We start from the raw sequence: 14,009 nt of genomic DNA on the forward strand, positions 1-14,009 counted from the left end.
CTACTGAATTAAAAACACTCTTCGTCTGCCTGTCATACAAAAACCAATCTGAACTACCAATGAAAAATTATTACATTTCAAATGTCCCCACAGCAACATTATTCCCATATTTGCACTTTTTGGTTTCTAATGAACTGCAAAAGTAAATCATTGATGTAGTCGTGAATTATGATGTGTCTAAACAGTCTGTCAGTGGTGTCTGTCTGTCTGTCTGTCTGTCTGTCTGTCTGTCTGTCTGTCTGTCTGTCTGTCTCTCTCTCTCTGTCTGTCTGTCTGTTTGTCTGTCAGTGGTGTATGTCTGTCTGTCTGTCTGTCTGTCTCTGTCTCTGTCTCTGTCTCTGTCTCTGTGTCTGTCTGTCTGTCTGTCTGTCTCTCTCTCTCTCTCTCTCTCTCTCTCTCTCTCTCTCTGTCTGTCTGTCAGTGGTGTATGTCTGTCTGTCTCTCTGTCTGTCTCTGTCTCTGTCTCTGTCTCTGTCTCTGTCTCTGTGTCTGTCTCTGTCTCTGTGTCTGTCTGTCTGTCTGTCTGTCTGTCTGTCTCTCTCTCTCTCTCTCTCTGTCTGTCTGTCTGTCTGTCTGTCTCGTCTGTCTGTTCTGTCTCTGTCTCTGTCTCCGTCTCTGTCTGTCTGTCTCTGTCTGTCTGTCTTGGGTTTATTTGTCTCCTATTTATATGGTCCCATCCACCTCCTGAAGCATGTGTTGCTCAGGGTGAATTCCATACTGGATGGATTGGTTATATCTGTGTTCTGTATCTTAATGTCTTGCACATTGCACATCTCATGTTTGATTTGATGTTGTTCAACTGTGAATGTGCTCTAAATAGTTTATATAGGCCTTACAGTGTTTTGAGCCCTCTGCTTTGAGAGTGGATAGTGACCTTGATTTTCACCAGTATATGTTGCAACAAGTATAACAGTAATTATGTAAAACAGTGGAAAATATTTTCTCTGGGAAAATTGTTCTGGGCAAACCTAAAGCACAGTGTTTTAAACACTCTTGCCAGAGGAGTCTGACAGAAACCAGCACACACAACACTCTACTGCTGGTAAAGCTCACACTTCAAAGCAGTGTGTGTGTGTGTCTGTGTGTGTGTGTGTGTGTGTGTGTGTGTGTGTGTGTGTGTGTGTGTGTGTGTGTGTGTGTGTGTGTGTGTGTGTGTGTGTGTGTGTGTGTGTGTGTGTGTGTGTGTGTGTGTGTGTGTGTGTGTGCGTGGGAGCGTGTGTGTGTGTGTGTGTGTGTGTGTGTGTGTGTGTGTGTGTGTGTGTGTGTGTGTGTGTGTGTGTGTGTCACTGCTGTTGTAAACCAGTGCAGCGGTGAGGTGTTTGTCACCCAAAGAAACCAGTGAGTGTTTTGTGGGGTGTTGTGAGTAATCTGGTTCTCCCATAACCAGCTGTAGGGTTCAGGATGATAAACAGAGCTTCCTGATGACATCACACCTCACGTTCCCATAACACTGATCCCCATCACCCAATGAGCAGTCAACAAAAGCTATTAAGGAGCAATAAGGTTTTACACACAAAATGTACATTTTATTTCGGCTGAAGCGGCACACACTGTGGCTCTCCAGGACTTTCCCACCCTTGGCTTCAAGTTCTACTTATCCTTGTCTGGTCTCTGTAGCCCCACTAAGGTATGGAGCTCAGTCTGATTTACCCCTGAAAGAGTGGCAGGCATGCAGGGTCAGATCCGGCTGGGTCAGGAGGTCGACACAAGCCAAGTTAATATTTATGAATGTGTTGGGGGGGTGACATAGGCCAGGGGTAATATTTATGAAAGGGTCTAGTCCTGACAAGGAGGGCTTAGGAACATTAGATACCATAGAGGAGAACACTACCTCTAATCATTCTCTTGAGAGAGGAGAGGGCCAAGTGGAAATGACATGACGTGATTTTGGGCCTCCCGGGCTGCATGCTGGGTGGTCAGAGCTATAGACATAAGCTACAGTGAATAGAATGAACCAGGTTCCCAAGCATTCAAAGAACTGCCACTATCACAGTCAGATAGTGTCTACCACATCAAAGTCCATGGTATGGAGAGATGACGCATGTCCAGTCAGTGCATTTACTCAATGAGACCTGCACTAGGGTTGCCAAACCTCTCAGTTTGGCCAGGAGTAAAGATAATCAGGGAGAATTTCCTGAACTGGATTGCTTAATAGTTGATCTGAGTTCAGTCTCAGTGGCCTGTTCTGAGTTTGATACTCCAGAGTCTTCATCTCAGAGCTTTGCCCCTAATATTAGTCCAGCCTGCTAAAGCTCCAACAGACTTTAAAAGAACAGCATTTAGAGGGAGCTGGCGTCCGCCTCATTCCCTGGGTTGTGTTTAGTTTGATCCTGTCCTTAGTTTCTGGAATAGGAACAATACAGGGGTTGTGAAGAATTTTGGCTTGGCTGTAGCAGAGGATTAATTGAGACCAGGTTTCTTGCTTTTCATCTAAAAGATATAAGAACATGCATAAAATGTTATGGTGTCTCGGGGGTCTATTCAATCAGATCTGCTTTAGTCGACATCCGCATAGCGGTTGTTTTGGCGGTGTCGGAGGTGGAACTGCGTTAGAGCTGTTAAATCCACAAGCGACTCCTGTGGCATTATACCTAAAGCGGACATTGGCATTGGCTGCACGGAGTCACATTAAGAGAAAGCCCATGCAGCCTTGTTTACAAGTTGGAACACTGGAATGTGTGATATAATCTGCACCTCGATTAGGATGATTGAAATCTTCATTATTTCGTTTAATGATTTAAAATTTGAGCGTAATTATTTCTAAAGTATATAGACTACACTTTCTCGTTCTGAACTTCTAACGCAAGTGGGACAGTGTGGCTTTGTGGCAATAATCAAGAGCAGTTGCTCATCGATTTGACAGCTGCAGTTCCACCTTGAATGCAGTTCCATCTCCGACACCGCCAACATATCAGCTGTGTCGGCTATTGCCCGGTAAACGCTTGATCTGATTTAATCTAGGCCTCAGTCTTCCTGATCTTTTCTTAGAATCCTCGTATGGTTTTTAGGTTTCTTCTGATCTCTGTTCTTGTGTTCTTTATATGACAGCTAGGTTTATGGTTGAAGGTTATTAAGAGTTGACGTGGTGTTAGTCATAGCCTATGGCTGCACAATGTATTAGAGTTCTCAACATCTGTTGGGCCTGTTTGTATGGCATTGCTTCTGTTAGCACTCTCCTCCATCACCATCTCCTCTCCAGTGTGTCAGTTGACACTGCGACTTCTCTCTTCTTCATCCCTCTTTGCCTTTTCAGTTTTTTCAAAAGCACAATATCCATCCTCAGTTATGAGTTAATAGGCCTTTCAACTGTGCACTCCAGCAGCCTCCAAATATGTAGTTCCTAACCCTGCTATGGCCTCTATTTCCCAGTCTCCCCTGCAGTCCTGCGTCCATCTCTTCCTGTCAACAAGAGGCCCAACCTGGTTGGGAAAACAGGGAACAAGGGTGAGGGCAGCACTGAAAACTGTTTTGGCTACTGAATACTTCACCAAAGTGTTGCCAGTTTTGCACCGACTTCTTCATTTTGCCATCATCTTGATGATTCTATTCTAACAACCTTCCTTCCCTCAGTTAAGTTCTAAAGCACCTTGCACTTCTCTGAAGAATACACACACAGCTTTAAACGCAACACCAGTGTGTGTGTGCGTGTGTGTGTGAGTGCGCTCATGCCAGTATGTATGTGTGCCTGTGTGTATGTGTGCAGTATGTGTGTGTTGTTCTGACTGACTTCTCTTACATAACACCAACACAATTATGCAACACACATATTTAATATATTTTCCCTCAGCAGGAAAACCAACAGAGAGACACCTGGCTGGGTGAGGTCATAGCAGATGATCACAACTGTATCTGTAGCTTACATGACTGAGCTGTGTTCTCTCCCCTCTGTCCTCAGATATGCCCATAGACCTGAAGCAGGGAGACAAGGCATCCATCTTGAATCCTTTCCCTCTGGTTACGGCTAAGCCCGCCAAACAAAAGACCACAACCATCGCCCCGGCCTTGAATGGTACGGTTCAATGATGAATGTTCTTGTGTTTATAAGAATATACAATATATATATACAGTTGAAGTCGGAAGTTTACATACATTTAGGTTGCAGTCAATAAAACTCGTTTTTCAACCACTCCACAAATGTCTTGTTAACAAACTATCGTTTTGGCAAGTCGGTTAGGACATCTACTTTGTGCATGACACAAGTAATTTTTCCAACAATTGTTTAAAGACAGATTATTTAACTTATAATTCACTGTATCACCATTCCAGTGGGTCAGAAGTTTACATACACTAAGTTGACTGTGCCTTTAAACAGCTTGGAAAATTCCAGAAAATTATGTCATGGCTTTAGAAGCTTCTGATAGGCTAATTGACATAATTTGAGTCAATTGGAGGTGTACCTGTGGATGTATCTCAAGGCCCACCTTCAAACTCAGTGCCTCTTTGCTTGACATCATGGGAAAATCAAAAGAAATCAACCAAGACCTCAGAAAAAAAATGGTAGACCTCCACAAGTCTGGTTCATCCTTGGGACCAATTTCCAAACGTCTGAAGGTACCACGTTCTTCTGTACAAACAATAGTGCGCAAGTATAAACACCATGGGACCACGCAGCCATCATACCGCTCAGGAAGGAGACGCGTTCTGTCTCCTAGAGATGAACGTACTTTGGTGCGAAAAGTGCAAATCAATCCCAGAACAACAGCATTTACATTACATTTTAGCAGACGCTCTTATCCAGAGCGACTTACAGGAGCTCAAGGGCACATCGACAGATTTTTCACCTAGTCGGCTTGGGGATTAGAACCAGCGACCTTTCGGTTACTGGCACAACGCTCTTAACCACTAAGCTACCTGCCGCCCCAACAGCAAAGGACCTTGTGAAGATGCTGGAGGAAACAGGTACAAAAGTATCTATATCCACAGTAAAACGAGTCCTATATCGACATAACCTGAAAGGCCGCTCAGCAAGGAAGAAGCCACTGCTCCAAAACCACCATAAAAAAGCCAGACTACGGTTTGCAACTGCACATGGGGACAAAGATCGTACTTTTTGGAGAAATGTCCTCTGGTCTTATGAAACAAAAATAGAACTGTTTGGCCATAATGACCATCGTTATGTTTGGAGGAAAAAGGGGGTCGCTTGCAAGCCGAAGAACACCATCCCAACCGTGAAGCACGGAGGTGGCAGCATCATGCTGTGGGGGTGCTTTGCTGTAGGAGGGACTGGTGCACTTCACAAAATAGATAGTATTATGAGGAAGGAAAATTATGTGGATTTTTGAAGCAACATCTCAAGACATCAGTCAGGAAGTTAAAGTTTGGTCGCAAATGGGTCTTCCAAATGGACAATGACTCCAAGCATACTTCCAAAGTTGTGGCAAAATGGCTTAAGGACAACAAAGTCAAGGTATTGAAGTGGCCATCACGAAGCCCTGACCTCAATCCTATAGAACATTTGTGGGCAGAACTGAAAAAGCGTGTGCGAGCAAGGAGGCTTAAAAACCTGACTCAGTTACACCAGCTCTGTCAGGAGGAATGGGCCAAAACTCACCCAACTTATTGTGGGAAGCTTGTGGAAGGATACCCGGAATGTTTGACCCATTTTAAACAATTTAAAGGCAATGCTACCAAATACTAATTGAGTGTATGTAAACTTCTGACCCAATGGGAATGTGATGAAATAAATAAAAGCTTAAATAAATAATTCTCTCTACTATTATTCTGACATTTCACATTCTTAAAATAAAGTGGTGATCCTAACTAACCTAAGATAGGGAATTTTAACTACGATTAAATGTCAGGAATTGTGAAAACTGAGTTTAAATGTATTTGGCTAAGGTGTATGTAAACTTCCGACTTCAACTGTACAGTGCATTCGTAAAGTATTCAGACACCACATTTCCCCCCCCATCATCAATCTACGCACAATACCCCATAATGACAAATCAAAAACAGATTTTTAGAAATGTTTGCAAATGTATTAAAAATAAAAAATGGAAATATCACATTTACATAAGTATTCAGACCCTTAACTCAGTACTTTATTGAAGCACCTTTGACAGCGATTACAGCCTCAAGTCTTCTTGGGTATGACGCTACAAGCTTGGCACACCTGTATATGGGGAGTTTATCCCATTCTTCTCTGCAGATCCTCTCAAGCTCTGTCAGGTTGGATGTGGAGTGTCACTGCACAGTTATTTTCAGGTCTCTCCAGAGATGTTCAAGTCCGGGCTCTGGCTGGGCCACTCAAGGACATTTAGAGACTTGTCCCGAAGCCACTCCTGCATTGTCTTGGCTGTGTGCTTAGGGTCATTGTCCTGTTGGAAGGTGAACTTTCACCCCAGTCTGAGGTCCTGAGCGATTGGGAGCAGGTTTTCATCAAGGATCTCTCTGTACTTGGCTCTGTTAATCTTTCCCTCGATCCTGACTAGTCTCCTAGTCCCTGCCGCTGAAAAACATCCCCACAGCATGATGCCAGGTTTCCTCCAGATGTGACGCTTGGCATTCAGGCCAAAGAGTTCAATATTGGTTTCATCAGACCAGAGAATCTTGTTTCTCATGGTCTGAGAGTCCTTTAGGTGCCTTTGGGCAAACTCCAAGCGGGCTGTCATGTGCCTTTTACTGAGGAGTGGCTTCCGTCTGGCCACCATAACGTCTTGATTGGTGGAGTGTTGCAGAGATGGTTATCCTTCTGGAAGGTTCTCCCATCTCCACAGAGGAACTCTGGAGCTCTGTCAGAGTGAGCATCGGGTTCTTGGTCACCTCCCTGACCAAGGCCCTTCTCCCCCGATTGCTCAGTTTGGCCGGGCGGCCAGCTCTATGAAGAGTCTTGGTGGTTCCAAACTTCTTCCATTTAAGAATGATGGAGGCCACTTGGGGACCTTCAATGCTGCAGACATTTTTTGGTACCCTCCCCCAGATCTGTGCCTCGACACAATCCTGTCTCGGAGCTCTACTGACAATTCCTTCGACCTCATGGCTTGGATTTTGCTCTGACATGCACTGTCAACTGTGGGACCTTATATAGACAGGTGTGTGCCTTTCCAAATCATGTCCAATCAATTGAATTTACCACAGGTGGACTCCAATCAAGTTGTAGAAACATCTCAAGGATGATCAATGGAAACAGGATGCACCAGAGCTCAATTTTGAGTCTCATAGCAAAGGGTCTGAATACTTTTGTAAATAAGGTATTTCTGTTTTTATTTTTAAAACATTTTCAAAAATTGCTATAAACCTGTTTTCACTTTGTCGTTATGGGGTATTGTGTGTAGATTGATGAGGAAAATAATGTATTTAATCTATTTTAGAATAAGGCTGTAACGTAACAAAATGTGGAAAAAGGGAAGGGGTCTGAATACTTTCCGAATGCATTACATTTACATTTTAGTCATTTAGCAGACGCTCTTATCCAGAGCGACTTACAGTTAGTGAATACATTTTTTTTTTTTTATACTGGCCCCCCGTGGGAAACGAACCCACAACCCTGGCGTTGCAAACGCCATGCTCTATCAACTGAGCTACATCCCTGCCGGCCATTCCCTCCCCTACCCTGGGCCAATTGTGCGCCGTCCATGAGTCTCCCGGTCGCGGCCGGCTGCGACAGAGCCTGGATTCGAACCAGGATCTCTAGTGGCACAGTTAGCACTGCAAAGCAGTGCCTTAGACCACTGCGCCACTATAATGCACTGTATAAAAGTATGTGGACACCCCTTCAAATTAGTGGATTTGGCTAATTCAGCCACACCTGTTGCTGACAGGTGTATAAAATCGAGCACACAGTCATGCAATCTCCATAGACAAACATTGGCTGTAGAATGGCCTTACTGAAGAGCTCAATGAATTTCAACGTGGCACCGTCATAGGATGCCTCCTTTCCAACAAGTCAGTTCATCAAAATTCAGCCCTTCTAGAGGTTCCCCGGTCAACTGCAAGTGCGGTTATTGTGATGTGGAAAATTTCTAGGAGCAACAACAGCTCAGCCGCGAAGTAGTAGGCCACACAAGCTCACAGAACGGGACCGCCGAGTGCTGAAGTGTGTAACGCGTAAAAATCGTCTGTCCTCGCAACACTCAATACCGAGTTCCAAACTGCCTCTGGAAGCAAATTCAGCACAAGAACTGTTTGTTGGAGCTTCATGAAATGGGTTTCCATGGCCGAGCAGCCACACACAAGCCTAAGATCACCATGCGCAATGCCAAACGTCGGCTGGAGTGGTGTAAAGCTCGCCGCCATTAGACTTTGGAGCAGTGGAAACGCGTTCTCTGGAGTGATGAATCACGCTTCACCATCTGGCAGTCCAACGGATGAATCTGAGTTTGGCGGAAGCCAGGAGAACGCTGCCTGCCCGAATGCATAGAGACAACTGTAAAACTTAGTGGAGGAGGAATAATGGTCTGGGGCTGTTTTTCATGTTTCGGGCTAGGCCCCTTAGTTTCAGTGAAAGGAAATCTTAACGCTACAGCATACAATGACATTATAGATGATTCTGTGCTTCCAACTTTGTGGCAAAAGTTTGGGAAAGGCCCCCCAGCATGACAATGCCCCCGTGCACAAAGTGAGGTCCATATAGAAATGGTTTGTCGAGATCGGTGTCGAAGAACTTGACTGGCCTGCACAGAGCCTTAACCTCAATCCCATCGAATATCTTTGGGATGAATTGGAACGCCAACTGCGAGCCAGGCCTAATCGCCCAACATCAGTGCCCGAACCTCACTAATGCTCTTGTGGCTGAATGGAAGAAATTCCTGCAGCAATGTTCCAACATCTAGTGGAAAGCCTTCCCAGAAGAGTGGAGGCTGTTATAGCACCAAAGGGGGGACCAACTCCATATTAATGCCCATCATTTTGGAATGAGATGTTCGACGAGCAGGTGTCCACATACTTTTGGTCATGTAGTGTATGTGGTATTTTTTAAAAATGTTTGTTACTTTTATTTATTCAGGGGAGCACAATTGAGACTGGGTGACCTGAGAACAAACAAGTCATAAGTCAACATGATGACTCAATAAAACAGGAAAAAACTATAAGATACAACAGATACGTTACATTTCAACAACACAAATAACTTATTACTATCAACCAAAACACTCGCAAACCTCAGTAAATTCCTTCCTCATCAGCGTTCTAAACTGCCCTATTGGCACCAGGGATTCAAGATGTAATGAGGATTGTAAATTATTCCAAACGTGGGGGGCGTTAAAACTAAAGGCTGATTTACGTAGGTTGGTAGAGACACGAGGGATCTCAAGAGTTAACCAACCCTGTGAGCAGGTTTGGTGCCTCGTATTTTTATACTTCAACAGAGAAGTGAGATATGTTGGAAGCTTGTGCAGAAGAGCTTTGTAAACAAAAAGGGAGAAATGAAGTGATACACTTCTATGGTACACTACATCCAAGGGTTTTAGAGAAGTGGCAGCTGCATTCTGATAAATGATGCAGTGATGAGTATTAAACCTGTCACCTGTGATAAAGCAAAGCTAGCTATGGTGCCCTGCATCCAAGGGTTTTAGAGAAGTGGCAGCTGCATTCTGATAAATGGTGTCACCATATAATCAAGAGCTGGCAGGGAGCTAGCCTGTACAATCTGCTTCCAGCTGTTTAAGGAGAGGCATGATATATTTCTATAAAAGAAGCCTACTTTAAATCTCAGCTTCTTAACTAGCTCATCCGTATTTGTTTTTTAAACGTCACATTTTTGTCAATCCAAAAGCCCAGATATTTATATGCAGTAATCTGCCCGATGAGAGAACCATCCAACGCATAAATGTGTAAACCATCTGAAATATTTCTATGAGAATTAGAACACAACATACATTTCGTTTTTCCTGCATTAAGTACCAATTTTAAATCAACAAGGGCTTTCTGCAAGGCAACGAAATCAGATTACAGCTCTAACATAGACTGGTCAGCCGTAGAGACAATAGCGTACATAACGGTATCATCTGCATACAGATGAATGTTACAGGTTTTTGCAGATAGACCAATATTATTTATATAAATAGTAAAGAGGACAGGTCCCAAAATCGACCCCTGCGGGACACATTTTGTAATATTGAGGTAACTTGACTTGACACCATCAGAAAGCACATTTTACATTTACATTTTAGTCATTTAGCAGACGCTCTTATCCAGAGCGACTTACAGTTAGTGAGTGCATACATATTTTTTTATATATTTTTTTTATACTGGAATCGAACCCACAACCCTGGCGTTGCAAATGCCATGCTCTACCAACTGAGCTACATCCCTGCCGGCCATTCCCTCCCCTACCCTGGACGACACTGGGCCAATTGTGCGCCGCCCCATGGGTCTCCCGGTCGCGGCCGGCTACGACAGAGCCTGGATTCGAACCAGGATCTCTAGTGGCACAGCTAGCACTGCGATGCAGTGCCTTAGACCACTGCGCCACTCGGGAGGACAAAGCACACGTGTCCTGTCTGACAGATAGTTCCCAAACCATTTGCAAGATGCCTGGTCGAGGCCCATTTCAGAAAACCTTTGGACAGGCCTTAGATACACTGTAGGTCTATAAATATGGCAGCACAGTGAAAGAGAGAGAGAGAAAGAGAGAGAGAGAGAGAGAGAGAGACCAAAGCAGGTGCTGACTGTAGGACTGAGCCAGAGATTTAGGACAGAAAGAGCTGCCAGGGAATGCTGACATCATCACAGGACTCTCATAGCATGCACACACTTTGTTGTTTCTCCATCTCATTATCCGTCCCTCCATCTCTCTGTAGCCACTCGTAATGAGACGGCTGACAACTCCTCTGTGTTCAGCTCTCTGCCTGCTTCGGACGTGGACGCCTTGGGCAAGAAGCGCTTCATAGGTAAGGACACATGCATCATAACAGTCTTCAACAAACCCCCATGACTAAACTCACAGTGGACAGGGGCTGGAGGATCACTGAGGACAATAGCCTGGAGAACAATAGCTGTTCGTGCTTCCTCTTACCACCAGTTGTTTAGGATTTGTCTTGCCTGTATCCAGTGTCCAGATGCTTGGCTGAGCTCCAGCTGACTTAGATCTCTGGTCTATGGAGAACAGATGTCAGAGATATAAACAATAATACAACTGTACTGCTGATCATAAGCTGCTTGAGGTCTGTTTCAATGGCTGCAATGTAGAATTCATTGCATTAATATCCTGTTTGTAACCCGGAAGTAGAACAATATGTGACAGTACATTACAAGTGCACTGAAAAACATTTACATAAATCTGTAGTTACAATGTTTTTCATCGTTCTGCATTATCCTATTGTGATTCTCTGTAGCTCAGTTGGTAGAGCATGGCGCTAGCAATGCCAGGATAGTGGGTTCGATTTCCGGGACCACCTGTATGTAAAATGTAGGCCTATGCTGATTGATAAAAGCGTCTGCTAAATGACATATGTTATTTTTATTATCCTACAGAGTTCTGTGTCTTTTAAGATATTATTGTTTGAGCACCAACCCTTTAATTTCTCTTCCAGCCCCTCATGTGATCTATAAGACGGATAAGAAGCCAGAGGAGCCGTGTTCCATAACACACTCCCTCAGCTTCTTCCCTGAGGAGGAGGGGGTGGAGCAGAACGTCACCGCACCCCCCCGCTCATCCCCCTCCAACGTCACTGTGGTGACCGTGGAGGGATGCCCCTCCTTCATTATCCTGGATTGGGAGAAGACTGACAACGACACCACAGGTGTGTGTGTGTGTGTATACGTGTGTATGTGTGTGTATTTGTGTGCGTACACGTGTGTGTGCGTATACGTGTGTGTGTGTGTGTGTGTGTGTGTGTGTGTGTGTGTGTGTGTGTGTGTGTGTGTGTGTGTGTGTGTGTGTGTGTGTGTGTGTGTGTGTGTGCGTGCGCGTGCGTGCGTGCGTGCGTGTGTGTGTGGAAGAGCACATGCCCAGAGGTTCATCAAGCTCTCTAGGTTATGGAAGGGTGAAGTCCTAACTCATAAGACTCTATTACAATGGGTCTTTTAATAACATTATGAAACTCCATCTGTGCTCCATCAGGATAACTCTACAATAAGAACACGTCGTGGAGGTAGAGTTCCGACAACATATTTTCAGAAAACTTTCTTTGGGCCCAGTCCTTGTCAACCCCACCAAAATCCTGTCTTGAAATGTTATATTTCCCTCGTTAAGACACTGCTGTGCACATTTAAATCACATATATATGATATCAATGAGGTTGTAAAGATGTAATTAAACATGTTGTGTGGATTTGCTTCTCTTTTGATCAGAGTATGAGGTCATTTCAAGGACCCAAGGACCCAATGGAGAAGAGGTCTCCATCCTGACTACCAACCAGACTCACACTGCTGTGGAGAATTTAAAACCAGAGAGCAGGTGTGTGTCTGTGTTTGTTTTTATGTGGTGTGTGGAGGCTTGCTGGAGCAGGGTTGGGTTGGGAAGGCTCACTGTGTTTATAATAATGATGTTGGATCCTGGTCTTGGTCCTGGTCCTGGTCCTGGTCTTGGTCCTGGTTTTGATCCTGGTCTTGGTCCTGGTCCTGGTCTTGGTCCTGGTTTTGATCCTGGTCTTGGTCCGGGTTTTGATCCTGGTCTTGGTCCTGATCTTGGCCCTGATCTTGATCCTGGTCTTAGTCCTGGTTTTGATCCTGGTTTTGATCCTGGTCCTGATCCTGGTCTTGGTCCTGGTCCTGGTCCTGGTCCTGATCCTGGTCTTGGTCCTGGTTTTGATCCTGGTCTTGGTCCTTGTCTTGGTCCTGGTTTTGATCCTGGTCTTGATCCTGGTCTTGGTCCTGGTCCTGGTCTTGGTCCTGGTTTTGATCCTGGGTTTGATCCTGGTCTTGATCCTGGTCTTGGTCCTGGTTTTGGTCCTGGTTTTGATCCTGGTCTTGGTCCTGGTCTTGGTCCTGGTTTTGATCCTGGTCTTGGTCCTGGTTTTGATCCTGGTCTTGGTCCTGGACCTGGTCTTGGTCCTGGTCCTGGTTTTGATCCTGGTCTTGGTCCTGGTCTTGGTCCTGGTTTTGATCCTGGTCTTGGTCCTTGGTTTTGATCCTGGTCTTGGTCCTGGTTTTGATCCTGGTTTTGATCCTGGTCTTGGTCCTGGTCCTGGTTTTGATCCTGGTCTTGGTCCTGGTTTTGATCCTGGTCTTGGTCCTGGGTCCTGGTCTTGGTCCTGGTCTTGGTCCTGGTCCTGGTTTTGATCCTGGTCCTGGTCCTGGTTTTGATCCTGGTCTTGGTCCTGGTCTTGATCTTGGTAATAATAATAATAATATGCCATTTAGCAGACGCTTTTATCCAAAGCGACTTACAGTCATGCGTGCATACATTTTTTTTTTTTGTGTATGGGTGGTCCCGGGGTTCGAACCCACTACCTTGGCGTTACAAGCGCCGTGCTCTACCAGCTGAGCTACAGAGGACCACACCTGGTCATGGTCCTGATCCTGGTCTTGGTCCTGGTCTTGGTTTGGTCTTGGTCCAGGTCTTGGGGGGGCATGAGCAAGCAATGGCCTCTACTCAAGGCTGTAGAGAATACAAATATCAAGTGTCATAGTGTTATGAGCCGTCCTCCCCTCAGCAGCCTCCTGTGACATGGAATCTCCCGTTTATTATCCAAAATTAAAATGACATTCCTTTGCTGGGAAAGCTATCACCATGGCGATCAGATTAGAAAGTACTGTATATTAAAAGGAGATTTTGAAATGACTGAGCTGGATTAACACCATGCTGACTTTTTATATTTTCTTTTTCAGTTACGAGTTCAAAGTGAAACCCAAGAATGAGCTTGGGGAAGGGCCTGCCAGTGAGCCAGTGTCGTTCAACACAGAGTCAGGTAGGTGTAGAGACAAAATGGACTCCACTGTAGAGCCAATGTATCTGATTACACTTAGAAGTTCCCAATGGGCATGGATGGATCTATGATCAGCTTACCTTTCCCATATCCTAACGGTAACTGTTGATGGAAATCATGCAAAATGGATCATAGATCAGAACCTTGACCTAGGACCACAATTCCCACTGTTGGCATTACACAGCCCCATTAGCTGCACTA

At 44.9% G+C, this 14,009-nt stretch overlaps 1 protein-coding gene across 4 annotated transcripts in view; it reads left to right on the forward strand.

The window, feature by feature from the left end:
• LOC121536514 (target of Nesh-SH3) overlaps positions 1–14,009 on the forward strand; it is a 105,275-nt gene that overhangs the window by 86,519 nt on the left and 4,747 nt on the right. For 2 of the 4 annotated variants that reach the window (XM_041843843.2, XM_041843846.2), the window contains 6 exons: positions 3,370–3,444; positions 3,896–4,009; positions 10,740–10,829; positions 11,472–11,681; positions 12,232–12,337; positions 13,711–13,790. In XM_041843843.2, the coding sequence (XP_041699777.1) occupies positions 3,370–3,444; positions 3,896–4,009; positions 10,740–10,829; positions 11,472–11,681; positions 12,232–12,337; positions 13,711–13,790 (675 nt within the window). The remainder of the gene's footprint in view (positions 1–3,369; positions 3,445–3,895; positions 4,010–10,739; positions 10,830–11,471; positions 11,682–12,231; positions 12,338–13,710; positions 13,791–14,009) is intronic. The other 2 variants (XM_041843845.2, XM_041843844.2) reach the window with 2 other exon arrangements.

Source organism: Coregonus clupeaformis, chromosome 23 (assembly GCF_020615455.1).
Source record: "Coregonus clupeaformis isolate EN_2021a chromosome 23, ASM2061545v1, whole genome shotgun sequence".
NCBI classification, from domain to species: Eukaryota; Metazoa; Chordata; class Actinopteri; order Salmoniformes; family Salmonidae; genus Coregonus; species Coregonus clupeaformis.